A 27,178-nucleotide genomic window follows, 5' to 3' on the forward strand; every position below is an offset into this window, starting at 1 on the left:
GTGGTGGTCAAAGCACGGTTTGTATTTACAACAGTGGTGTAAACATGAATTGCACATATGGGGCGGTCAGCTGCAAAAAGCTGACTTGCACATTCCTGCAATACATAGCCTCGATTTACTATTGTGCATCCCAATCATACGAGTGGTTAGCATCACTATGTTTTAAACAAACTATCTTTTATACAGAAACATTTAGACAAATAGTTGTTGCAATCAACGGCATGAAACACGCTGTCTTTTTATACACTTCAAGTAATGCCAATGAAAAAAAGACAAACCCAGGATTATTACATTGTATTACATTGGAGACACACACACACATACGCAGGGAGACCAAACAGTGGACTGGAAGACACAGTGGTGCTTGGAGGTGGGTGGCACTCCTCAGCGACTCTCAGTAATAAAAGTCGAGCGTGATTTGAAAAGGCCCTATTGTGGCTTCATTCTGTTTTTCCACGAGGGTAGCATTCCTCCCAAATTGGACAAAAGAATTTTAATGGGGCGGCTAATGGACTGTGATTAGATAGGAGTAGAGGGAGAGAGAGAGAGAAGGACAGAGAAAGAGAGAAATAGGTGGGCCTTACTGGGAGCTGGCAGGGTGGGGGTCTAAATGCTGTGATGGGGGGGGGGGGGGGCTTGAGTTTCAACAATCCAGAGAGAGGGGGTGATGGGGCAGCAGATTATCCCATTTACCTGCAACCTGTGAGGGGGAACTGGAGAGGAGGACAGAGAGGGGGACACAGGGGACTATTTCTCTCTTTCTCTGCTGCACCTTGTAGGGCTGTGCAGCAGTATATATACGAGCACAAAGATGCTACAAACAGTTTCATGTTTGGATAAACACCATGGTCACCTTTACGTGAAAGTTACCAGTAACATTTCCACTATCAACAGAGAACATGTCTGAACAGAGGCAACGGGACTGATGGATAGAAATGCACAAAATTACAACTTACAGAGGCAGGATATTTCATGTTTAATCACAGTGGCTTAAGAGGTGAGGAAATGGCAGGTTTGACTACAAAGAGTTGTTGCGGTTTTTATTTGGAGAATAACAACATAAGCAAGAACGGTTGGTGATCTGGTCTGATTCTCCTTTACGCTGGGAGCAAGAAAAACAGTCATACATGTACAGAATGAAATACACGGTGTAGTCTCATGAGTCAAGTGCCAAATACTGTGTGCCTACCTGGACACCTGGACTGGTCAGAACATACTGTACGAGTAGACATTACGGAGTAGAAGTTGCCAATTATTATTACACCCCCCCCCCCCCCCTTTTTTTTTTTTTTTAGGAATAAATCTTTAAAGCTGAGGAAACACTTCATCTTTATAATAGGAGCCATGATGAGCTCTTCTAGAGTCCTACCATGAGAATTTGAATAGTGCGCCAATGTTCTTTACACTTTATTAACAGCTGTAGAAATAATGTACTACTACCACCACTGTTCTCTGTGTGCTGCTGCTAAATCTCATGGCCTTCTCTGTGTGTTTTCTTTTTCCACTATTCTGTTATAGATTTGCTGCAGTGCTTGGGATTATTATTATTATTATAGTCCTGTTGCATGACCCAGTTTGGACCAAGCTTTAGCTGTTGGACAGATGGCCTCTAGAATACTTTGATATACAGGGGAGTTTGTGGTCGACTCAGTGACCGGAAAGTCCCCGGGTCCTAAAGCTGTGAAACAAGCTCATATCATTACCCTTCTATCATCGCGCTTGCCAGCTCACGTGAGGTGTTTGTGCTGATATGCTGCATTTGTTTTTCTCCAAGCGTGGTGCTGTCCATCATGCCATGTTCTGTTTAGAGGAAAGAGGCTTTGTTCTGGCATTCGTTTCAACAAAATTATACTTGGTCAGTGTTTTTCCAATCTTACTGCCCTTACAATTAGAAGAAGACCTCAGACAAGCATTGAATTTGCTGGAATGTTCACTACTGAGAAGACTGGCCTTATAACCCTCCCCAGATTGATGGGCAGCAGCAGTTGCTTCTCTAAGATCATTGTTGATATCTTTCCTACTTGGCACACCTGAATGCTCCAAACCAAAGTGCCAAAACCTCTGCTTTTACTTCTGGGCCTTAGTTAATCAAGTGCATTTAATTAGCAGCACCTGGCTGCTACTTAATGTCTTAACTCCTAAGGTAGCAGTAAGTACTCCCAGACAGATTCCATAACAGTTAAAGTTGTTACAAATAAGTAACAATATCAGATTTAAAGATTTTCTGAGCAGAACTAGGGTCATTTTGATTTCTAGACTTATAGACTAGACTGATGAGGATAATGGAAGCATGTGCAGAGAGTATTCATTTTACAGTAGATCAGTTAGTCTGCCAGCAGAGACTCATGATCTGAAGAATGGAATGCTCCCCTGACAGACTAGCCATCAGAAGTGGGGTGATCTCTTCTATTTTCATATTCAGATCTAAAGATTCTTCTGTGTTCAACAGAAGAAATGGATGGCAACATGTAAAAAAGTGTATAAAAGTGTAACTATGCCATAGGATGAAGGATAACAACCAAGAATGTACCTTTTTATTCATGTTATAAATTTCATTTATTTAACTTTATAATTTAGTATTTGATCAAGTGGACTATTTTATAAATCAAAGTAAATTTAATGATGGGTACATATTTGCTGTTACTGTGGACAAATTTCTTTCTTCAGACTTGTCACAAACATTTTAGAGCTGAGACATTTGTCCCCCCTGTAATATCCCACCAGTATCACTATTCCATATTGAATTTTTGTCTTTCATTTATGGTGTTTTCTGAATTAAATTTCAACTGAAAGTGTGGCATTAGTTATGATTTTCACATACAATAATCTCTGACTTACATAATATTATAGCTACTAATTATTGGGTTAGCTGTCACCACTGTACATGCAGCTTTTCGAAGAATTATGACAATAAAATAAGCTTTAATTATACCAATCACAGCCACTATTCAGATCTCAAGAGAACTGCCTTTGTTTTAACCACAGTGAATAAACATTACATTTCCTGTAGAAATAGAGCAGCTGGTTGATGCATAAAATGTGTGTTTAGCTTTGTGGTTGTAAGAAAGGTGAGAGAGGTTGCTGGGTCAAGGCTGGTCAAAGAGGAGGTGGGTCATAACACTTTATCATCTCCCTGTCTAAGCTAAGACAAACAGGATGTCAGTGATTAACCAGCTACTGGTTACTTGTTATCATTTGACAGTAACTATGAAGATTGCTGAAAGTAAAGTGCTGTGATTGATAAAAAGGTGAAGCTGAACTCTGAAAACAGGATTACACAGGCCTGAAAAACATACGCTACACTGCTAGCTTTTAAGTAAATCTAATTATTTCATGTAATTAAGGCACTTTGACCATTCAACTAGTCACACTCACGCCTTGCAAATTCATCAGATTTTATTGCCACACTTTCACAGTAAGTAATGTAATTGGCGTTAATAATAAATAATTAGAAATGTAACAAAATCATTTTACATCTTTGTGCTTGTATACTAGTGTGATTGGTTCTAACATAATTTCTATTCAGGCTTTACTTATATTGTACAAGTCTTCATACGAAATCCACATGAGATTCACAACATCTTGTGAGTGGTTATTTCTGGACAAATGAATAGGCAGTTATCTGAATGGAGATTGAACCACAACTGACATTGTTGGAAACAAAACCCGTCTTCTATGACTGAACAGGGTTTCAGGAAAGTACAGCTTCATCTATGGCTCAATCTACAACTGCACCCGAGAAAATGTCATGCTGATTCATATTGGGGATAAAAATCATAAGTAAAATTACCAGCATCTTTAGCACAGTAAACACATGCCTGTCACCTCACAATTGAAAATGTCATGAAGCTTAATTGTATACAACAATGTGATTAGCTTACATGTTTGGCAGTTATAAACAGAGGTGCCAAAAGTACACACATGTTGTACTTAAGTAAAAGTGCAGTAAAAGCTGAGTAAAAGTAAAAGTACTGACTCAACGTCTTTACTCATATAAGTGTAAAAGTACAGAAATTAAAAAGTAGCTCCTTGAAGGAAAATTCTACCATCTAATTCTATGCAATGCTAACTGAAACCTGTCCTATATTAATATCATAATAATAAAATAATAGTAGTATGTGAGAATACAAATCTAAATTCTAATTCTAATAAATGTACTCAGTTTGAATCTGCTGTGTAGGACACAAGCAGTGAAAGATCATTTAAAAAGTAAGACTTTTTGTTGCCTACATTATAGGTGGTGACTTTAGCTTCACACATAAACAGGATATGAATACAGTCAGGGATTACAGTGAGATATGCCATATAACCTCAAGATTGTAGTGTAGTGGTTCAGCATGGGAAAAAGAATCACAACTCACAATAATTTCTGTTGAGAGCTCCAGTAGGCTCTGATCAGCAGACCTGCAGTTTTTGTGGAGTTACAACACTGAATTTGAGCATTTTCATGAGCCATCTTGGCTGATTTCCATTTCCTACACTAAAAGTATAGTGTCATTATACTATACAGTATAAAACTGGTATAGAGATGGAATGAATGAATCTAAACATTGTCACCTTAAATACAAATTAGTCTGCAACACTTGATGTAACCTTACACTGACCATAAGGACCACAACCATCGACAAAATAAATAAATTGACAATAAATTTAACATAGTATGGCAAGCTAAGCTCTTTATCCCATACAAGCCCAGTATTTTCATGCCACTTTTGAATAACACAAAGTTACCATACTTAGTTTACGTTTCACAATATGATACTTACATAATACATAATTATACATAATAATCTCAGAACCACATCCTAATAATAAAAAATAATACACAAATAAAGAATTTATCAAAACAGATCCTTACAGGTGATGGCTCTTACCTTTAAATCTAACCTCGCTTCTTCCTCTCCTGGCCTGTCTTTCTTATCTTTCTCCAGTTATCTCTCACTCTTCTCTCCCTGTGAAAAACAAGTATACCTATAGCTAGTAACACACTGTGCTACAGACTGCACACAACCAGTTTGTGTGTTTGCTGTTGGTGAGTTGATAGAAACATTGAATTTGTAATTCCCTGACAGTTAAAAAAAGTTTAGACATTTAAAGTTTCAAAAGTTTAAAACTTATTTCATGATCACTGCTGTTCTGTAGCTAGCTAGTAAATGCTACAAAGTAGCAAGGCCACAGCTTCCAGACACCTGCAGTCGCTGCTGCCCACTTTAATGCCCGCTTATGAGCCTGTTTTGAAAATGTAAGCAGTAAAAAGTACAGGTATTTGTGTAAGCATGTAGGGAGTCAAAGTGAAACGTTTTCAGAAAAAAAATATTCAAGTAAAGTGCAGATACCTAAAAACTTTACTTAAGAACAGTAACGAGGTATTTGTACCTCATTATTTCCCACCTCTCTTCGTTTTAACCTCCTAGGACCTGGCGTCCACATATGTGGACATCACATTTTGGCTTATGTACACCAAAATATTCAATTTTGCTCTACAAGGGCCTGATATCCACTTACGAGGACATTATATTGCTACTGTTCTATCAAAATTTTAAAGAAATATCCTCATATTTCCTCATTTTACTTAGAAACAAAAATCAGGTTAAAAAAAAATCTGGTAATTCGTTGTTTTTACATTCATCAGGTCCCAATCAGCCCAAATATCAAAGAGAAATTAAAAATGCATGCCGTGGAAGAGTTCGGGTCTTAGGAGGTTAAGTAAAAACCTGCCCAAGGTCTAAATTTTTTTGTCTGGTTTTTGATTTCATTGGCATTAAATCATAGTTTTAGTTTATGTGATTTTGAATCTTAGTTTTCAAAGTGATTTCCGAATTTTGGTTTTTCTTTGTTATTCTAGCCTCCCCAGCGTTTGCTTGTGTTTCTTCTGTCTCTTTTGCATTACACGTATGTTATCATGCTTAGGGTAGGCTCCAGATACAGTCCCAGGCTTCTACCGACTGAACATGAACCAATGAACATGCTCCGTTTGCTGTGCATGTTGAATAGTCCATTCTTGAATGCTATGAAGCATGTCAAGAGTGATGAAACACAGGAAGCTCTGAAGGCGACTCGAGATACTTCTCCTGGCCTTAGCCGTTGGCTCTCCATCTGCAGCGTACGGTTCTATTGGGGTGAAAGGGAGACTGGTCCCCACATGTTCTTCACGCCACACTGTGCCATCTTTCGCTGTCTCAGTCCCCAAACAAGCTCTCTTTTTCGGTGGAGAAGCAGTCTCCTCATCTGCAGTGTGAACAAATTCAAATCGTGAGCAATGGGAAGGTCAAACAAAATCACAAATGCATGCATAGATACTAATTATAATTCCAGTATCTCCTCCTCTGTATCAGAATAATGTCTGAAATATCTTACTTACTAACTACATCCACTTACTTGTTTGAAATGAAAAAGGAAATAACATGAAATGAAACTAACCGGAAGACTGATCAGACAGCTCTGAGTCCGAATCCGGCTGAACTTCTAGGTCTTCTCCATCCGAGTCACAAGGGTCGACTTCCGTCAGGATCATTTCCAACGCCTGCTGAGTAGTGAGTCTTCTCTGCATTTTCTTTCCTTGGAGAGGAGGTCCGTACACCACTAATGGCATTTATTGCAATTGTCATCTTGCGGGGGGTTCACAAGGTTCCATCTGTAAATGACTGCTGGTCAGCAAACCTGGGAATCCCACAGATAATTGGAACTATGGCACGAAACCGCTTCCAAGACATCATGCAACACCTACGCTTTGATGACAAGTCCACCCGCAGTGATCGAGCAAAGACTGATAAGTTCGCTGCAATTTCCAGTGTGTGGGGATCATTTGTCACCAACTGCATCACGTGCTACAACCCTGGTCTACATATCACCGTTGATGAACAGCTTTTCCCATCAAAGACTCGGTGCTGTTTCCTGCAGTATATTGCAAGTAAACCGGACAAGTTTGGGATCAAGTTTTGGGTGGCCTGCAACCTAAAATCCAAGTACATTTGCAATGCCTTCCCATATCTTGGCAAGGACCCCAATCGTCCCACTGGGGAGAGACTTTCTGAAAATGTCGTAATGAGGCTGATGGAACCATTCCTAGACAAGGGCAGAAATGTTACCACGGACAATTTCTTCACATCGCTTTCACTTGCGCAAAAACTTCTTGGACGGAAAACCACCATCCTCGGCACAGTCAACAAGATTCGCAGGGAAATTCCCCAATCCACTAGACAGACAGATCGCAATGAATTCACCACTCGGGTATGTTGCAGGTCTTTTGTGGTTCTATGTTTATGTGTTTCATTGTGTGTAAAAGGGCTATGGAAATAACAATTTATCTTATTTCTTAGGTGTTTTCAACCTCTGCTGCCACGCTGACGGCGTATGCGGCCAAACGGAAGAAGACAGTCTATATTCTTAGCAGCATGCACAGCGTGGTTCAGACTGATAACACTACCAAAAGGAAGCCAAACACTGTCACCCTTTACAACAAAACAAAGTGTGGCGTGGATGTGATGGACCAGATGGTTCGGGAGTACACTGTCCGCAAAGGAACACGGCGCTGGCCAGTTGCCGTGTTTTATAACATGATTGACATGGCAGCACTGAATGCACATGTGCTGTATCAAGCATGCACCGGGACGAAGGAAAGACGGGTGGACTTCCTGGTGGCGCTTGCAACAGAATTGGCTCGCTCTCATGTAGCTGCGAAGAAGGCAAGAAAAGAACAGTTGCTTCGGACACAACCCTCCACACCGAGCCCTGGAAAAAGAGCAACGTGTCAGGTCAAACACAAATGCAAGAGAAATCAGGCCACTGTGCGATGTGTTCACTGCTACAGATACACATGTGGTAAATGCAGACGACAGATACCGTGGCAGTGCCAGGATTGTGAGTGATTGCTGATAATGTTGTAATATACTCACTCACTTTTTATCATTATTTGTAAATATGTGTACAAATGGTGGGTTTTTTGTACTGTTTTCATCAATAAATGTCAGCAACAAAGGACATACACCCATGTGTGTTGATTTCTCCCTAAGATGGCAAACTGAAACACTCCACTCCCCCACCCCCTCAATCACTCACCCCCACTCCCCTCCCTCCAGAATTCCTACGTAACAGCCTAATCTACATATGAATGACTAGCCAATTTAGCTTCCACTTCCACCATTTGACTGCTCTCCGGCTTTTAAAGGTAGAAACACAAAATAATGTTGCCGTGGGGGTCTAAGTGTTATCTGTTGTTTATTCTCTGCTTTAAATCTCTGTGCCCTGCATTCTACTTAGTCCACAGCTCTACCCTCTACACACCCACTGTGGCAAAAAGCCATGTCGATAAGATACCCAAGTACTTTTTGACCAAAGTGCAGAATAAACAAGTTGATGCAAACATTTGATAAATTCAAACATTTCTACAAAATGATTTGGGATTTTGAAACTGATTGTGAAACCTTTTAGGCTTAAAGTATGGAATTCCTGCTTTATCTTCCTAAAATGTTGCAATCAATGGGCACAGTATTGCAAAGTATTTTTTATTATGTATCTATCTAGGCTAACGGGCCTCCAGTAAGAAAATAAAAAAGATTTTCACCTGTCTTAAAACTTACATACATTTCAATTAATAATATATTAATTAATTAAGTTATTTATAATATAGTATGTGGAACCAGCCACTTCAGTTGACTAGTCAGAACTGTTCAGACGCTTGTTAATACAAATATCTAAGCAGTAAATCACATGGCATCAACTTTTACATAACTAAATACATTTAGGTATGTAGACGTGGCCTAGATGACCTGCTGACAACACTGCTGATCTGATAGGATTTTCCCACACAAGCATCTTTAGGGCTTACCAAAAATGGTCATAAAAAACAGGCAGTTCTCTGGATGAAAATGCCTTGTTGATGTCAGAGGTCAGAGGAGAAAAGCCAGACTGCTTTCAACTGATATGAAGGCAACAGTAAAACAAATAACTACCCATGACAACCAAGGTTTGTAGAAGAGCATCTCTGAATGTGCAGAACAATGGCCTACAGAAGCAGAAGATCACACTGGGTGCTGAGAACAGGAAACTGAGGCTATGATTCACACAGACTTTCCAAAATTGAACAACAGAAAATAGAAAAATGTTGCGTGGTCTGATGAGTTTTGATTTTTGCTACAAAATTGTAGGGTCCACGTGAAAACATGGATTCATACTGCCTCGTGTCAGTGGTTCAGGCTGCATGTAATGGTGTAATGGTGTGGGGGATATTTTGTACGCTTTAGACCCCTTAGTAGCCCTTAGTGAAATACCACAGCCTACCTGAGTGTTGTTGATGGCCATGTTCATCCCTTTATGACCTCAGTGTGCACATCTTCAGACGGATAATACATCATGTCAAATTCATCTCAAACTGGTTTCTTGAACATGACAGAGTTTGCTGTACTCATGGCCTCCACAGTCACCAGATCTCAACCCAGTAAAGCACCTTTGGGATGTAGTGGAACGGGAGATTCATTCATAGAGGGTAGCTGACAAATCTTCAGCTACTACGTGACGCTGTCATGTCAATATGGATCAGAATATCGGAGGATTGTTTCCAGCAATGGCGAGTTTGATTCTTGTGAAGGAGTTGCTCACCTCACTCATCCAGTGACATCCCTCCCTAGCCAATCAGTGACGTGCAGTCTGTTGATGTCACGTTTTCATTTTGACTCAGCTCACTTGGAACCCTGGGCAAGTAGGTACCAAAAAGAGTACCTGGTACCAGGCACTACCACCTAATGGAAAACCCTAAAAAGTCGAGTTGAATTGAGCCAACCAGAATAGGTACTTGTGGAAAAGAGGCTATAATGACTTGGCCAGTGAGTGAGTATATATAGTTGTTGCTGTTGCTAAAGAACCTCTGACTTGATGTCTCTTGTTTTTATCTACAAAAAGGTTTTATTTGTGGTGTTTCTTCAGTGTACCCACTGAAAGTCTGAGGATTGAAAAAAAAAACATAAAGTAATGATCAGTTTGAGATTGTTTTGGTTCTTTTATGTATCTTCAAAAGAATTCTCCTTTCATTTTCTCTTTTTTAAGCTATATATTGTGATGTGATTGTGAGGATTTTTTTTGTTTCAGACTCTGTTATTTACTCAATAACAAAGCTATCACTATTCTAAATATATGGATCTCTTTTTCCAATCCCACCAGACTGCAACGACTTGAAATCTCTGTTTTCTCAACTGCGTGCACTGAACACCCAAACACACACTTCGCTCCTACCCTCATCCCTATGCAGATAAACCATTCTGACACACACAAACACACACACATTCACACACTGTCATTCTTTTTCAAATTGGATAGAGACACAGCCATGCGATATTTACATAAGTAATAACAGCGGCTGCTCCGGGGGCCAGAGGCTCCTATCTCACAGCACAGGATGGGTAATTGCTATTTTGGCATGGAGGTGCTACCTGTGTGTGCGCTTAAGCATGACTCTGTGTGTGTGTGTGTGTGTGTGTGTGTGTGTGTGTGTGTGTGTGTGTGTGTGTGTGTGTGTGTGTGTGTGTGGGTGGGTGTAAGGAAGCAGCATCTGAATAAGAATCAAAGTAAGAGTAGTGAATTTGTAAGGGATTTGTGTGTGTGTCTGTATTTGCATGCTCGGCTTCTGACAGAATAAAGCTCTTCCTCTTCCTCTTCTTCTCTCTTTTTTTCATTTGCAGCACATGTCTAGATGACTGTTTGTGTTAGTTTGGGTCCAGTGGGAAACAGCAGGCTGCCTCTGTAGCCCACAGCTACACAGCTTCTCCGCTTGATATTTAGTGTTGGGCTGGTGCATGTGTTATCAGCACATATTGTCCCATTCTGCAAGTGTGCTGCTGTGTGTTTTAGATGGTTGGTGTGCGTGGATCTCGCTGCTGCCCTCCCTCGCTTTACTTTGTGTGTGTGTGTGTCTGAATATGCTTTTTTCAAGCAAATATGTGGGCAGCTGTCAGTTGCTCTGGACGACTGCGCTTCTGTGTGTTTTGAATGAGTTTGTTTTTGTGTTAGGATGTGGTTGCGAGATGGGACTCTGAGCCGCATGTGTCTGTTTTGCCAAGTGTGTGTGTGTCTGTGCGTGCATATGTGTGCTCCATCCTTACGAGAACCTTTTACATTTGCCCACTAGCAGGTTTATTTTGCAGGAAAACATGCACCCTTTTTTTCTCAGAGGAAATAATTCAGTGGTAGTGCAAGATTAGTTTTAGGCTCTATTTAGAGTCTAAAGTTGTGTCGGAGGATAAATGATACCAATAGAGGGTCTTCACTGGTATGGCAAGCCAAACTGTGTTGTGTGTGTAATCCTCAGTGCTCTCGACACTTCTCCCCTCCTCTGTGCAACTCAGTATGCTGCTGTCACTGTGCAGTGGCGGGACGCCATAGCAACCAGCCCACCTTTAGGTGATTACCATGCTCAGCCCAACCTCATCCACCTCCATCAACACCCATGGTGCAAATACATCCCACCCCCGGGAGGAGAAGGAAGAGAGGAGGAGGAGGTGGTTGGGCAGGAAAGGGAAAGAATTGCTGGTCTAAACAAAATATTTCACCTCTGCATTTGTACAAAATTAGCTTTTCAAGATATTTGTTTTTTGTCATTCTCACCAGCTGTGATGATAAGATCAAAAACGGACAATAATTAGGCTACTAACAATCCTTTGCAGCGAAAGCCTAATGCAAAGATCTGTGTATTATGTAAAATAATATATATGGTTGCTCAGCAGCACACCAGATTTATCCATTTTCTTCCACTGAGTTTGGGTGGGAGGTTAAACCAGTCATCATAGGGGGTATTTTTGGATTTTATAGTTAGTCCTTTGTTTTAACTTCATGTTTTTAATTGAGTTTGGTTTCCAGAGTGGGCTTGTGCATTTTAGTTGAGTTTTTATTTGCTTCAGTGTGGGTTTTAGTTTTCTTTACTATTATTGGATGGAGGGTGTATGCCAGTGAAACTTAGTCCAACTAATACAATAAAAAAGCCTAATTGGGCAAGTTGTGGTAAGAAATTTTACTAAATGAACAGGGACTAAGACTAAGGGTATTTGCTCTATAATTTGCATATTTTAGTTATTTTTCCAACTTCACAAACTCATTTCAGTGAGTTTTGTTGTTTTTAGGAAGTCTAGATTTAATTTTTATTTTAGTTAGTTGAGTGAGTTTATTTTAGTTTAGTTATAACATTGAGAGAGACAACCATTCACACTTACATTTATAATCATGCCTAACCTGTCTTTGGACTGTGGACTTTGGACTACCTGCACATGGGGAAAATATACACTGTTCTGCAAACTTTATCAGCAAAAAAAGCACAAAATGCTTAGTGGTAATGCACAAATGACTTGTTGTGTTATTCATACACTGTTCTGTGATGCCAGGCTGAAATGGTTCAAGGCATAGAACCCTTGAACTAAAGTGATAAAAACAATAAGAAGTCAGTCATTAGTTAAAGTAGACACTGTACCTTTTATTTAAAAATTAAAGTCAGCTTATTTTAAAGGCATTACCTGAAATGCAAAATTCTTCCAAGAATTACCCCACCTAGTACAATGTGATATGACTTGACTTAAGCTTTAATTTGCTGTGCTGCAATACAGACATGGCATGAAATTCAATATCTGTAAAATGCGCCAGCCCTTTTCTTTACTGTCAAACAAGACAGGATGATGTACTTATCTTACTGCAAAACCCAAGGAGGTTTGTGTTCTCTAGTGAAACACCTCACCTATTTTTCATACTGTTACTGGTTTGCTGTAACACAAAACACTGCCGGGTACACAAGCAGCTGCAATTAAAACATTCTGAAGAAGAAGACAGAAACTTTAAGAGTTCCTCAACACAGTAGCTAATGTCGTCTCACAACACACTGTGAGATAGACATAACCTTTAAAAAAAAGCAAAAAATACCCCACTAGGGTTACAGCACATATTTTTACAGAGCATTTGTATAGTTTTTTTTAATACATAATTGATTGTAAATATGATATTTGGTCAGATGTATTGTATTAGCTTGGTTAAGGTTTGGCATTACAAACTACTGAGTTGAGTTTAGAAAATGACATGGATTGGTTTAAAATACTCTAAAGGCCTTACATTACTGGTTTCCATGGTGATGCTTTGTCTGGATAAAATATGTTCCTCTGACACAAAATATGCTTCCTATTAAAATAATTTTAATAGATTTATGTTACTCATGTGACCATTTCTGTTCATGGAAATAAATAGATCAACAGATTGGCTTATTTGTGTCAGCAAATCACAAATATACATGTTAAAAGAAGTAAAAATAAAGGTTTCAATACAGAAACAATACAGTTGGCTTCCAATGTACCTCCAGTTCTGACTGATCTGGAGAAAACATCTCCATTAAAATACACACATACCTTGTGTTTTTGAATGCTTTTCTCTCTTTTTTCTCTCCATCCCCAGCTGCCCCTCCCTGAGCCTGGTTCAGCCCAGGTTTCTTCCTGTTGAACACGAGTTCTTCCTTCCCACTGTCGCTAATTGCTTGCATATAGGGGACTGTCTGATTGTTGGGGTTTTCCCTTTAATGTTGCATTGCTTTGAATTTATAAGTGTTGAAGTCGGCATGTATTTGGTTTTCATGAGAGACCATTGTTGTTTTTGTTGTGGACATTGTGTCCCATGTTGTATATGCTGCTCTTAATGTTGCATTTTAACATTTTGTTAGTCGGTACTTCTGCAATCTTGGCTCTTCTAGAGATTTTGATTTCAGCTGGACTTCCTGTTAAAATCATGTTTATAGATAGCATTTACTGTAACTGACGAGGCCAGACTACTGCTCACATGTCCGTCATTGTAAATACGTGATTTATTTTTTATGCCATCAGCGATGCCAATCCATGTAATGAATATGCAGATTTATGAATTCAGTCAATTAAATGCAGTGAAGTATGTGTCACCATTTAACATTAGTAAATCACTTATTCATTTGCTGCCTTGTTCTGCTGGTTTTGCAGCTTGCTCGTCTTGAGGCTGAGGTGGATTTGGCAGTAAAATGTGATTGTTTTATGGCTGGAAGCAGGAAGAAGGGGCTGTCCTTACGCCACATGATGATCTGAGGCTTTGCTTGGTTAGCAAAAATCACTGTGGCTGGGGAACCACTGGAAAATACAGTGTCAATTTTTTAAACCCCTTCTTTTGTAACATCAGTAACGCCAAGAGCACACCATAAAGGCTGTCAACTCACTTGTTATGAAGGCACCACAATTCTTCACATAGCACCTTCCATTTGTCCCAATTTGTCTGAGAGTAACAGCTGAAGGGCCAAATGTTCATTGTGTGCTCGTAAACTCCCACCGCCTTCTGTGCCGCCTCTTGATTCTCACTAAGTTGGGAGACGACGTGAACTCCATCACTAAATCACGCCACCAGCTCCGACGGTCAGCCAAGTGTCAGTTCATTTGTTACCGCGACGATGGTGTCTGCACATGTGCATCTGCGAATTGTTAACTATGCAATTAAAACAATGCATCAGACTGAGGGAGAGAAAGTCTGTGCATGGCTTTTATGGATGACTGACACATGTGCGCCTGAAAAGAAATCCATGTGAAGAGCTATACGTGTGCATTTGTACAGCTTATCTTCCACATGCATAAACTCACCAATCCACCTCCTTGTCTTTGAGGCTCCAAAGCAGCTGACACCATGCCATAAAATAACTTAGAGACACCTTAAATCATCTCCCCTTCAGTGCTTATTCCCTTTTGCGGCTGCCAAATGTATTTTGCGTGTAATCTTTCACATACAAATTCGAAAGCTGCCTAGAATCGGAGGTGATTTGTAGCTTGTGTTGACGCTTTAAGCACTGAGCGATTGCACTGCCACAGACATCTAAATGTATCTAACGGCAGCGGTTTAATCTGGCAGCCAGTTGAGTATGCGCTGGATCGTTACCCAGCCCCCTAACAACCAAAAATGATGCCTCTACAACAAAAAAGTAGCATAAGTAGGTTTTCATGGGGTTACAAAGAATAATTTGTGACTTTGATATGACTTCGCAGGCTTAACGCCTCATAAAACAAGACACAGCAACTTGTAAATCACACATTTTAGTCACAGCTTCAGAATAAAGGTATCCATAAAAGATTCTGTTATACTTTGTATGTATTTATATCAGACTTTCCAGAAAATGCCATGCGACTTCGATATGTCTTGATCAGAGAGGTTATATCAGAGCGTGGAGAAACGCTCTGTGTGAGCACATACCACCTGCTGTTCACTCTCAAACCAGTGGCATTTCCCACAACAACAACTCAGGACTGCAACATGAAGGGTGGTAAACAACAGGGTAGACACAATAACGGCCCAGCTCTGAAAACCCCCAGGTAAATCTGAAATGACACAAAGGATCTCTAACTGGTCGCTTGCTTTTCCACAACAGCAGAGAGAGCTCGCGCCTGCTGGGCTCGACTGCCAAACCTGCCGTGATGCTTATTGATTGACACACTGCCGTCGGGGGGTAGAGAGCTGGGTGGCAGGGGCGTGAATAGGTCAGAGAACAGCCGGTCAACATTTCGTGGAGCACACGGATGGATGCTGCACGGTGAAGTGCTTGTGGAGGGAGTTAACATGGCAAGGCAGAAGTGTGGCTTTCTCTGTGAACTGTTTACCCAGTTGTGACACTAGCAGGACTTTACCAGTATGGACTACACATGTAAAACCTTAACCCTTTAACACCTAGTGTATCATAAACATACAGGTTTTTATGTAATATAGAAGGTTTTGAGTCTTCTACATTTACAATACATTTTTAAGCAATAAGTAAACAACAAATTGTTTGGTGCAATTGTGATACTAACTAATACGACTATATTCAAATTAATAGATATATTTTTTGTAAATTTGTCAGAAGGTTGAATTGACACACATGCTAATGCTACAACTGTTAGCATATCCTGCTGCCTACAGTAGTAAAGCAGTATTTTTCAAAGGCGAGGGTCTGCTGTTAACTGAGAGACTGTTTTCAGGTCGAGATTACAGGTGTCATTAGAAACATAAAATTTCATCAGTCTATTAATATTTATAGCCATATTGGGATCACGTATAATGAAAGTTTTTTTTACATGCAGAGTTACCTGGTGTAACTTTGCACAGCAAAAAGTAACTTTAATTTCTTGTAATGAGGGAGACAAATTTGAAGCTAATTCTAGCTAAACTTGACCACCGTGTCAGGGTTGTGTTTACTTTACATGTTCTCTTGTAAAAGTAAGGCAGAATGCAAAATTTTTTAAATATTATATAAAAGTAAAACACTTATAAACCAGTACAAAAATGTGAGAAAAGCTTGGCAGACAGCTAGTATCCCACTTGGTGCAGGTTACTTTTTAAGCCCCTCCTTTAAAATTTATATGAGCTGTTAAAATCATCAAAAATATTTTGCCATTTAGAACAGGTCTGCAAGTTGCTTCAGGTAACAGCATCTTCAAATGTAAGTAAAACAACTAGGAAGATGACTGTTTGAGCATCTGTTTGGAAGATAAACATGGGCATGAAGTGGGGCATACAATATGTTTTAAGAGCTTTGCTTGATGGGGATAACGAGTGTCCATTGAAAAGAAATACTGGATGATAAAAACGGTTAATGTAAGGAATGTCTTAATGTGGAGCCCAGTAAATCATAGTGACATGAGCTTAGAATTAATGGAGTTTTCAGAGTAATTGCCTTAGGACATGTGGATGATCACAGGCAAAGATGTGTTGAACTGAACCCAAAACAAATGTGCTTAGAGAGTATAGAGCTTGTAAGAGTGTATCCATGTGTTTGTGTGAGCAATGTTTCCAGTCCAGTGGATTTTATCTCATCTTTGACATTCTGGTTCAGAGCTTCTCTCCCGCTGCTTCTTTGATCTCCTCTCCCCTTTTTCTCTTCTTGTCTTCTCCGACTCCCACTCGCTCTGACCTCCGGGGACTGTCTTCCTGACTGTGGTCTCGAGGAACACGGCATGAAGCTGGGGATCCGAAGGCGGTGGGCTGCGCCTTTAGCCTGAGGGGGGGTCGCAGGCCAGCAGGAGGGACTTTAGATGGAACAATGAACCAAACTGTAGTGGGGAGAGTGGGAGAAGAGGACAAAAGGAAGGGGAAGGGGGGCCAATAAATATGTGGTAAACCTCCTGTAAAGGTGGAAGATTGGGCAAGTTTGTTGGCTCAGTGTGTGATGGGTTTGTTTGGAGACTTTCTGAAGGTTAGCTTTGGTAATTTTTATTTAACATTTTCCTGCTATAATGAACTTAAGACTAAAACATAATGTCTCTGCCATCATGCACTGTGTTATGAAATATATGCTTCCCTAATCTGAAATTAAAGCTGAAGGTACAAGCTTCTGGACATAAAATGCTGAAGGGAGACGTTGACTTGGACTTCCAAAGTGGACTTGGTGAGAAACATCCAAACAGCAGGCAGGGAAATGAAGATTCAGTAATCTACAGCACAGTTCAGTTCACTTTTGTCTCTGGTTTTCAAGGCTTCAAAGCTGACTTCAGCATCCTCTGATATCATTTTACATTTCATAAAAACAGAAATGTCAAATGGACTGCAGTTATACAGTGATTTTACATTTTTTTTCTACCAGTCAAAACACTACAAGGCGCATTTATCCATTCACACACGCAAATACACATGTGATGCTTTGTGAGCAATACAGAGGTTTGATATCTTGCACTAAGGCAGGTAAAGCTTTAAGGCTGAAAATGAGGCTAAAAGCAAAGTGACAAAAGCTGCAGTTCCCGGAGTGGCCACTTGAGGCTGCTTCCAAACAGGAGTAAACAGTATATATGGTATAGTACAGGGGTCAGCAGCCTTTCACATCCCAAGAGCCATTTGGACCCGGTTTCCACGCAAACAACACACTGGGAGCCGCAAATACATTTTGACATGTAAAATGAAGATAACACTGTATATATTGTTTTTGGTTTTTTTTACCTTTATGCTTTGTGTGAACAACTAAAGTGTGTTGCTTATGAAATCCATGAAGTGCTACAGAGAAAATTACATTTTATTTATGTAATTAACACATTTTGAACTCTTAAAGAAATATAGCAAAAGGAAAGACGCTGAACTAAAATGATCCATGTAGCAAACAAAAACTGTTGTGAGCCGCCACCCTTATATCGCCTTTGGGCTTTTGGAGCCTTGACCTGACTTTTAAAAAATAATTGGGAAAAAAAAAGCATTATGCTGCTGAAAAATGAAAAATAGATATTTGCAAAATTCTGCCTAAATATGTATTTTACCTGGTTAATGTGTGTGGCGGGGCGTGGTCTGCAGCGTCGCTGCAGGGGAGGGGACGCACCTGAGCGGCACCCGCAATCACGCCTCACCGCCTTAACGTCTGTGCCATCTATGCTGTTGTGTTGGTGTGCGTCGGGCTGTGAGCTGAAAAGCTACAGCCGGCTGTATACGTACAGCAACCGTGTGTGAAAAGTGGTCAATAAAGACATGCTGAAAAGCCTGCTCATGCAAACATCGTCAGGTCTGCCGTGATATGTTTACAATGGAACTTCTGCTCCTGAACCTCTGCGCACAGCGTCTGCAAATCGGGGCATCTTTACGCAGGACTGTAAGCTGTCGTCTGTGAGGCGTGAGCGGTGTTTGTTTTTAACATAGTTCACGGTGGAGAATCGCTGCTGACATAATGTGGATCCGAAGGTCCATAATTGGCCTACCTGGGGTTGAAAGTCTCGATAAATTCACGGCGTTTCAGCGGGTACACCGGCTTCCGCGAGTGGGACGCTTATTTTGAGCAATGAAAAAATAAAAGAATATAATTGTATTTTTATATTTCAATATCACAATCATCTTCCACTTTAAACTACAAGTTAAAAAAGAACTAACATAAATAAAACACACTTCAGCGGAATACTTCCCGAGCCACACTGTAACGACTAAAAAACCGCATGCGGCTCCGGAGCCACATGCGGTTGCTGACCCCTGGTATAGTATATACCACAGGCTCAGCTTGTGGAATTAAACAGCATTAAAAAGCAGGTTTACAACCTACTACAAAGACCTGGTTTGGATTAAAAACAAACAAACAAAAAAACAACAACAACAAATTCCTCCATCTGGATGCTGTTGAGACTTAAAGGTAGGAGTGTGGCTGCTTGGACTTTTTGCTTCTTAATTCAGATAAAACTGAGGTTATTGTACTCGGCCCTGAAAAGCTTAGAAATATGGTATCTAACCAGATTCTTACTCTGGATGGCATTACCTTGGCCTCCAGTAACGCTGTGAGGAACCTTGGAGTCATTTTTGACCAGGACATGTCCTTCAACACACATATTAAACAAATATGTAAGACTGCGTTCTTCCATTTGCGCAACATCTCTAAAATTAGAAATATCCTGTCTCAGAGTGACGCTGAAAAACTAGTTCATGCTTTTATTACTTCCAGGCTGGACGACTGTAATTCATTATTATCAGGGTGGTAAATGGTAAATGGCCTGCATTTGTATAGCGCTTTTCTAGTCCCTAAGGACCCCAAAGCGCTTCACACTACATCCAGTCATTCACCCATTCACACACTGGTGATGGCAAGCTACATTGTAGCCACAGCTGCCCTGGGGCGCACTGACAGAGGCGAGGCTGCCGGACACTGGCGCCACCGGGCCCTCTGACCACCACCAGGATGTCCAAAAAACTCACTGAAAAGCCTTCAGCTAATCCAAAATGCTGCAGCAAGAGTACTGACAGGGACTAGAAAGAGAGAGCATATTTCTCCTGTTTTGGCTTCCCTTCATTGGCTTCCTGTTAAATCCAGAATTGAATTCAAAATCCTGCTCCTCACATACAAGGTGTTAAATAATCAGGCCCCATCTTATCTTAATGACCTTGTAGTACCATATCACCCTATTAGAGCACTTCGCTCTCGCTCTGCAGGCCTACTTGTTGTTCCTAGAGTATTTAAAAGTAGAATGGGAGGCAGCGCCTTCAGTTTTCAGGCCCCTCTTCTGTGGAACCAGCTTCCAGTTTGGATTCGGGAAACAGACACTATCTCTACTTTTAAGATTAGGCTTAAAACTTTCCTTTTTGCTAAAGCATATAGTTAGGGCTGGACCAGGTGGCCCTGAATCCTCCCTTAGTTATGCTGCAATAGACGTAGGCTGCTGCGGGATTCCCATGATGCATTGAGTTTTTCCCTTTCCAGTCACCTTTCTCACTCACTATGTATTAATAGACCTCTCTGCATTGAATCATATCTGTTATTAACCTCTGTCTCTCTTCCACAGCATGTCTTTTATCCTGTCTTCCTTCTCTCACCCCAACCGGTTGCAGCAGATGGCCACCCCTCCCTGAGCCTGGTTCTGCCGGAGGTTTCTTCCTGTTAAAAGGGAGTTTTTCCTTCCCACTGTCACCAAAGTGCTTGCTCATAGGGGGTCATGTGATTGTGGCGTTTTTCTCTGTATCTATGAAGCGCCTTGAGGCGACTTTTGTTGTGATTTGGCGCTATATAAATAAAATTGAATTGAATTGAATTGAATTGGACTGACAAGTGTTCTGACAGCTGTAGCTGATAGCGGTCTGCTAGGCCTCATCTCTGCTGGAATCACTGAATTGGACCTCTGAGCTGTATTTGTACTTCAGTTTTGTTCAGTGAGGTTCCAGTGTTTTATACGTCTGTTACACATCACTCATTAACACATATTTGCGTCTATTGCATTGTAGTGCAGTTTATGGATGGATGAATGTCGCTTGCTAACCAACGTTGCTAGCATTAGCTAACAGCTCAGCACTTTACCCATTAAACCAAATATGACCACTTCTGACTTCCTAAAAAGTCACACTAGTGGTGTCCATAACGCTGACTTTGAGGGTTCAAAACACAACTCATTTTACCTCCAGTCTTTCTAGTACTCACTACCCTTACACAGAGTTTGTAGGACTGTTAAAACTCTCTGTGGCCCATATGGTGGTCCTCGAGGTGACGATAGACATATCGTGTATAATGGAGAGACACACACACAGGGATCTGACAAAACTGCGGTATGTGTCACATCAGGATGAGGTATAGATAGAGATGAGATATGATATAGCCACTATTGGAAGATAGCTTCATTGTCCTCGAGCTGTATAAGTCCTGTGGACTAAATCATGAAATATTGTCTGTCAGGATGGTTTTTAGTTACTGCATGAGGTATGATGTTCACTTAATTTAATTACTGTTGTGTGCTATGAATTCTGTACACCTTAACTTAAAAATCAAAACTTACACAATGTTAAAGCTGGACTTTGTAGCATATCAGTGTGTTTGTGTGTGTGTGCAAACTCAAGCAAAAGATTTGGAGTCGGTGTGCATGATTGGCACACAATGCAGATGTGTGGGCAGCAGATGCCATCTGGAGAAAGCGGAGTTTGCTGGTGGAGGGAAGAAAGAGGGGTGGTGGTGGTAGTGTGTGTGTGTGGGGGGGGAGTTACCCCCCCCCCCCCTTCACCACCACCACCACCCACCCTCCCTCAACTCCAGAAAAGAAAACCACCAGTCTGACAGGAGCATAAAGGAAACGATGGGAGTGTAATCAATCAAAAACACAGCCGCTCAAATAAAGGGAGACAAGAGACACCACCCGCCCACTAGCAGCCTGTCCCGACCACCACTGCTGCCCCTCGTCATTGCTTCAAACCTTTGCCACCGTTGGTCTACGAAGATCAAAAGCACCACTCCAGTCACCGATCAGGCTCCACATCTGACTGACGAACAAGAGGTATAATGTATATTTTGGGTTGTTTGACCAATTTCAGTGGACACCAGATGCTTTGTCTGCATCATTACACTGGACAAACTAGGAAGACCATAAAGCCACAATGAGACAGAGTGTCCAGGGCCGACGAGAACAACATAAACCCACACACTCATCTCTCCATCTTTTTCTTAAATCAGCCTCATTTTTTGCAATCCAAGATCAGGACTCAAGAGCTGCCCTTTCAGAGCATGTGAGACACAAAAACACTCTATATGTCTTTCTTTTTTTTTATTGGCATCTATGAGGGGGAAAACAAAGCCACAGTATGTCTGTTGAATCACTCAAGACAAAGGCAAGTCTATTTGCCATGAGATCACCACTGTGAGGGAACTCCTGGATGTTTCCTTGTATGGGCACATATAAACATATCATAGCCACAGTTTGGAAGCTTCAGTTTGGTGTGACAGCTACAAAAGCAGATAAGAGCTGGTGCGCTTGGCAATATATCCACACAGACACATTCATATATGTATGAAACGAGAAAAAACTAACAACCAGAAAAAAAGGCATTCACACACCTGCTGAGAGTGAGGAAAGTTTCTAATGGCTCTCGCCCTTGCTGGCTCGCCTTTGCAATCTGGGCTGTGAATGAAGCAGTCTAAATCCAAAATGCATGCAGGTGCATTTTGGATTTTTAAAACAGCAGTTTGCACACAGCGCTGGAATACTTTTCTGATCTTCGTGAAAAAATCTGTTTTGACTTTCCAACCCCCAGAAAGAACAGGCAGCCATACAGCTGATAGGGATACAATGACAAGCCCAAGGACAATGAAGGCAGAGGGCATGCTGAATCACTGCCTTCGTAATCTGTGAAAAGGCCACATTTCACTCCAAAGGAGACACAACATTCAAAGGGTGCCGGTCGTGGTTTGCGGAAGCCTGGCTGCAGTCACCGGCCGCAGTGTGTGGTGATGCAGAAAGCCCTAATCTGCCCACACAGTGACAGTCTTCTCTGCAGATCGTTGAGAGGCCGCCTGTCAGCCACAGCAATGGGCGCATCTCATGGGAGCAGTAGAAAGACCTGTGTAGGAGGACAAAGATGAGTGAGAGCACCCTGGGCAAAATCTTAAACGTGGACACAGCTGGCTTTTCTCAGATGTGAACAATGCCGCCTTTGTTTCAAGAAAAACTGCAGGGGTAACAACCATTTGCTTTTTGCTTTTTTGCAGCAGCAGCAGGAGCTCAACAGACAACCAGGTCTGCCTCTCTCACGCTGCACTGTGCCTATAGGTTTCATCGTAAATACCCATAAAGCCGTGATAATATCAGAATAACAGCAAGTGACAATAATCCAATACAAGCTCGCCACCCATCCTGAAACGTGCATTGTCAATTTTACAAAGTGCAATTCTGTGTAATGTTAGGGGAGGTCATGCTCACACTTGCTCTTTAATCCAATTTTTCTCCCTTTCATTCTTTTGGAGAACAGGCGTCGAGTTGTCCGCTAGGTGGCGACCTTGGTCCGGTGCGGCTCGCTCACCTCGGACTCACCTGGAGCCGAACTATCAGCACAGTGAGAGTGCTGCGGGCGCGAAGGACTGAGACTGACGCAGTGCATTTCACTCCCATACTGGAGAGTTCAGGAGCGCTTTCTACAGTTAGTTAAGGTGTTGCTTTTTCTAAACCCCAAACACACACACACACACACCAGGCAGATTGTATCTTGTAGCTCACAGTCAGTGTGAGTTGGACAAATGTGCGCTATGATTCCCAGTCTCATGCGTCTGAACTGTAGTGACCACTGTTTGGTGTGTGCAGAGGTGTGTGCCTATTTGTGTGAGTGTGTGTGTGTTGGGGGGTAGTTAATGATTATTTTCCCCCGTCTCTTCTCTTCCCACCCCCAGTTCTTCTCGTTTCCTATATGGATTGACGGAGTCCGCGTCAGAGCGCACGGAGTGGACCCGCCTCCTGGCTGTGGAGCGCTCAGTGCGTTTCTCTTCCCCCTCTGTCCGCTTCAGACCCATATTCCACTGGGAGAGAGAGAGGAGAGAGCGAGGGAGTGAGTGAGAGTGTGTGTGTGAGAGAGTGAGAGAGAGAGACAGCAGGACCTGGGAGAAGAGCACCGAAAGAAAAAGAGGAGAGGGGAAAAAACGCAGCACCGACACAAATGGCACTCATGGCAGGGATTTTGTTCACGGCCACTTTTCTTATTTCTGGGATTTCTACATCTCTTTCTTCGTCACGGATATATCCCCCAAATGAAGGTAAGGTCGCTGGGAGGAAAATTAACTGCGGCGGGACTTCATCCCCGCTCCCCCGCGTCTGTGCGGCTTTTGCGCCGCGGAGGCTCACTTCGCCGAGCCCCAGTAGTTGCGAGTGCGTGGAGCCGCGACGAGTTGGGTCACCTTTACGCACTCAGCGGCTTCTGCGGAGCTTTTATGCGAGCGAAACTGGAGTGAGAAGTGCCTGACCGAGCGCGCATCCGTTGTTTTGGGTCGGACTTGGATCGTGCCAGCTGCGGAAAGCCTGGGAGTACTGATACTTTTGCCCCCTCTCCCCTCCAGCAATACGTGCTGTTTTCTGTAGGACAGTGAAGGAGACATCTGCTCCCCCCCCCCCCCCCCCCCCCCCCAAAAAAAAAATAAATACAATTTTAAAAAGCACTTCGCACAAACATGTGTCGAAAAAGAGAAACCAAATGAATATACGAGTCAGTTTGGAGACTCGCAAACCACACATCCGACTGACAAAGCAGCTCTTAATCCATCATTTTCAGAAGCATCCGCAGCGATGTCTCCTGCTGTCACTTCGTCATTTAGGGGAAAAAATCCGAATAAATTCTAAAAGTTTAGCTTTCCTGCCTGGCGCATTACATTGACGCCGACACAACAAAATATTTGTCGTCGATTCATTCAAGATTTTTTGCCGATGATGTGTCAGATACACGTTTACTTAAAAAGGATCAAGTGTTAAAATGAGAACTATTTAAATGAAGTGTGGTGTATCTCATTCAAAACATGCGCTCGGAGGTCTTCGGGGCTGCAGTCGCCTGCTCGAGTCCCGGAGCGCCGCGTGTTAGGTCCGCTACAGATGAGGCTCAAACCCACTTTCTACTGTAAACACTAATAAAATCAATACTTTATTTTATTAAAGACGAGCCCATTAGTTGCACGTCTGTTCTCTGACGGACTCTTTGGTGTGCGTCTGTTCTGCTCGGCACAGCAAAGCTGTCCGACACAACAAGTCCACAGTTAGAAACCCCGAGCGCCGTTTAGTTGGGACTCAAAAGATTCAAATTTAAAATGAGTCTTCATTGTGCACGATGATGTATTTCATGTGCTTACGTGCTCGGTTTTTTATTTAATTATTTATTTATTTACAACACATGCAGCTGATTAAGCTTTTTTCCTTTCAGTGGGAATTTAAAAGAAAATTTAAAGGACCGCAAATATAAAATAAATTTGATCCCTTTTTAAATTATAAATATATGCGTGAATTTTTCTTGTGCGTGATGTTTTACTTTTTTGGAGAAAGTATTGTGTTCGGTTTTCTGTCTGTCACTGTGTTTTTTCCCCTTTTATAAAATGCTTTTTCTTTTTTTTTTAATTTTTATTTTAAGTTTACGCACGAGGATTCAGTCAAACGCGTAAAGCCGACGGTGAGCAACCGATAAAATCACGATGTGAAAGGCTCCGGGGGAAACGCGTTTGTCGTTGATAGAAGATCCCTTTGCTTAACGAAAATCAATCAAACCACATCTCTTAGGCACAGCAAGGAATTACGCAGAACAAAGCCTTCACATGTACATCTTTGTAACACTTGCTGGCCCACAGTTTTTACTCCTGAACCATCATCATGAGAAGATTTCCTCAACTACATAAATCGCTTTAAAGCTTTGTGTGTGTGTGTGTGTGTTTGCTTTAATCATTTAAAAAAAAGGAAGCCATTTCTCCTCCTCAGAGTGTAAGGCCTAATTGGATTATATGCCAGTGCTGATGTTGTGTGGACGGTCTGAGACTGCATGCTCACTTCTCTCATTCTTGTTTTCCAGTCACGTTATTGGACTCCAGAGCTGTACAGGGGGAGCTGGGATGGGTCTCCAACCCGACAGAAGGAGGGGTAAGTGCTGCAAAGAAGTGTCCCCTTGTTAGGACGCATGGTCCCCTATTGGGAAAAAATAGAGAGATGATATCCATTGTTGGCAGGAGCTGTAGAGTGATCCGCCAAATAGATACACAGCCCCCTTTGATAAGATTCTGTCCTGGAGAGCATTTTATGGGAATATCTTTGTTGTTGTATTGCGTGTGTGTTGGTGTGTGTGTGTGTTTGTGTGCATCTGGGCTCAGGATTAGATCATTTCACAAAAAAATGAATAAATTCATTTTTTATCTTATATAGAGGCCACCTGTAACCCACCTCGAGACCCACATCGGGTTCAGGAAGCTGCTTTGAGAACCATGGGGTGTGTAAGCACCCCAGTAACCTCACAAGCCCTGTTCCTCTTTCTCTTCTGCTCCCCTCCTCTCCAACCACTCTGTAATGGTCAGATGCGGGGACCGATACTCCAGCGGGCGTCGGGTTTCCTGAATAGACCGTGGATTGAATCGGCCTTTGTGGAGAAACTTTATATCCCTTTCCACCATTGAGTCGAAGCGAAAGCGAGAGGGAGAGGAACTTGGCAGCTGAGAGAGGGTCCTCTGGAATGGATGAATGAGGGGGGGAAAGTGCAGTGGGGTTCAGCTCTTGCCTGCAGTATGACCAGCTACAAAGCAACGGGGAATAGGATCGACAGAATGTGTGATCTCTGGTGGTTCTAATTGGGCTACAGTGGATCTGGTACGAGAAAGAACAGGGGCCGCAGAGGGCCCCACGATGGCCACAAGTGTTAGATTTTAGTTAAACGTAAGGCACATGCAATGCCTTAACCTAGCCTAAACGTGACTGTATAGAAACAGGTAAATATGTATTCAGATGCATGCTGGGAACTAACCCTCACCCTAACTAGCCTTTTATAAATAAAAAAGTAGGTTTTGATGTTTTAGATAAAATATTCATTTTTTGTCCTCTGATTGTCCAAACCTGGGGGGAAAAAACAAATTTCAAAGGCCAATAAATAAATAAATAAATTTTAAAATCACAAATCGTCAAAGCTTAGAGGTCAGGGTCACTCAAACGACATAAGGTTAGTGATCGTCAGTCAGAAGTCACTTCTTCCAGTTGTCCTGCTTGCACAAATGTGATGAAAACCACAATTAAGCCTTTTAATGTTTTATGAAAATGAATACAAATTAGCAACCGCCATGTCAGCTAATGAATATGAACCCAGGGGAGCAGGATCTCATCTTGTGCATCTGTTGCGAGCTCTGTTGTCGGCCTCTCTAAATGAACTTGATCGGTGCTGCGCTCCGGTCCTCCCCTCAGCCATTTTATCACAAGCAAGTGATTGACAGGGTCCCGGCAGCCGCGCAAAGCCTGCATTCACCCTCTCATTA

General features: G+C 41.8%; 1 protein-coding gene across 2 annotated transcripts in view; it reads left to right on the plus strand.

Annotated features, from left to right (window-relative positions):
• Positions 1-23,677: 23,677 nt before the first annotated feature.
• The window catches only part of epha4l (eph receptor A4, like), a 60,042-nt gene continuing 56,541 nt past the window's right edge, over positions 23,678-27,178 (plus strand). The window contains exons 1-2 of one of the 2 annotated variants that reach the window (XM_086260795.1): positions 23,678-23,950; positions 25,738-25,805. In XM_086260795.1, the coding sequence (XP_086116921.1) occupies positions 23,854-23,950; positions 25,738-25,805 (165 nt within the window). In that variant the 5' untranslated portion in view covers positions 23,678-23,853. The remainder of the gene's footprint in view (positions 23,951-25,737; positions 25,806-27,178) is intronic. The other variant, XM_086260794.1, reaches the window with a different exon arrangement.

Source organism: Aulonocara sp. 'chitande type north' Nkhata Bay, linkage group LG14 (assembly GCF_057382095.1).
Source record: "Aulonocara sp. 'chitande type north' Nkhata Bay isolate Kocher_YH1m ecotype deep benthic linkage group LG14, A_spYH_male_GT1.1, whole genome shotgun sequence".
NCBI classification, from domain to species: domain Eukaryota; kingdom Metazoa; phylum Chordata; class Actinopteri; order Cichliformes; family Cichlidae; genus Aulonocara; species Aulonocara sp. 'chitande type north' Nkhata Bay.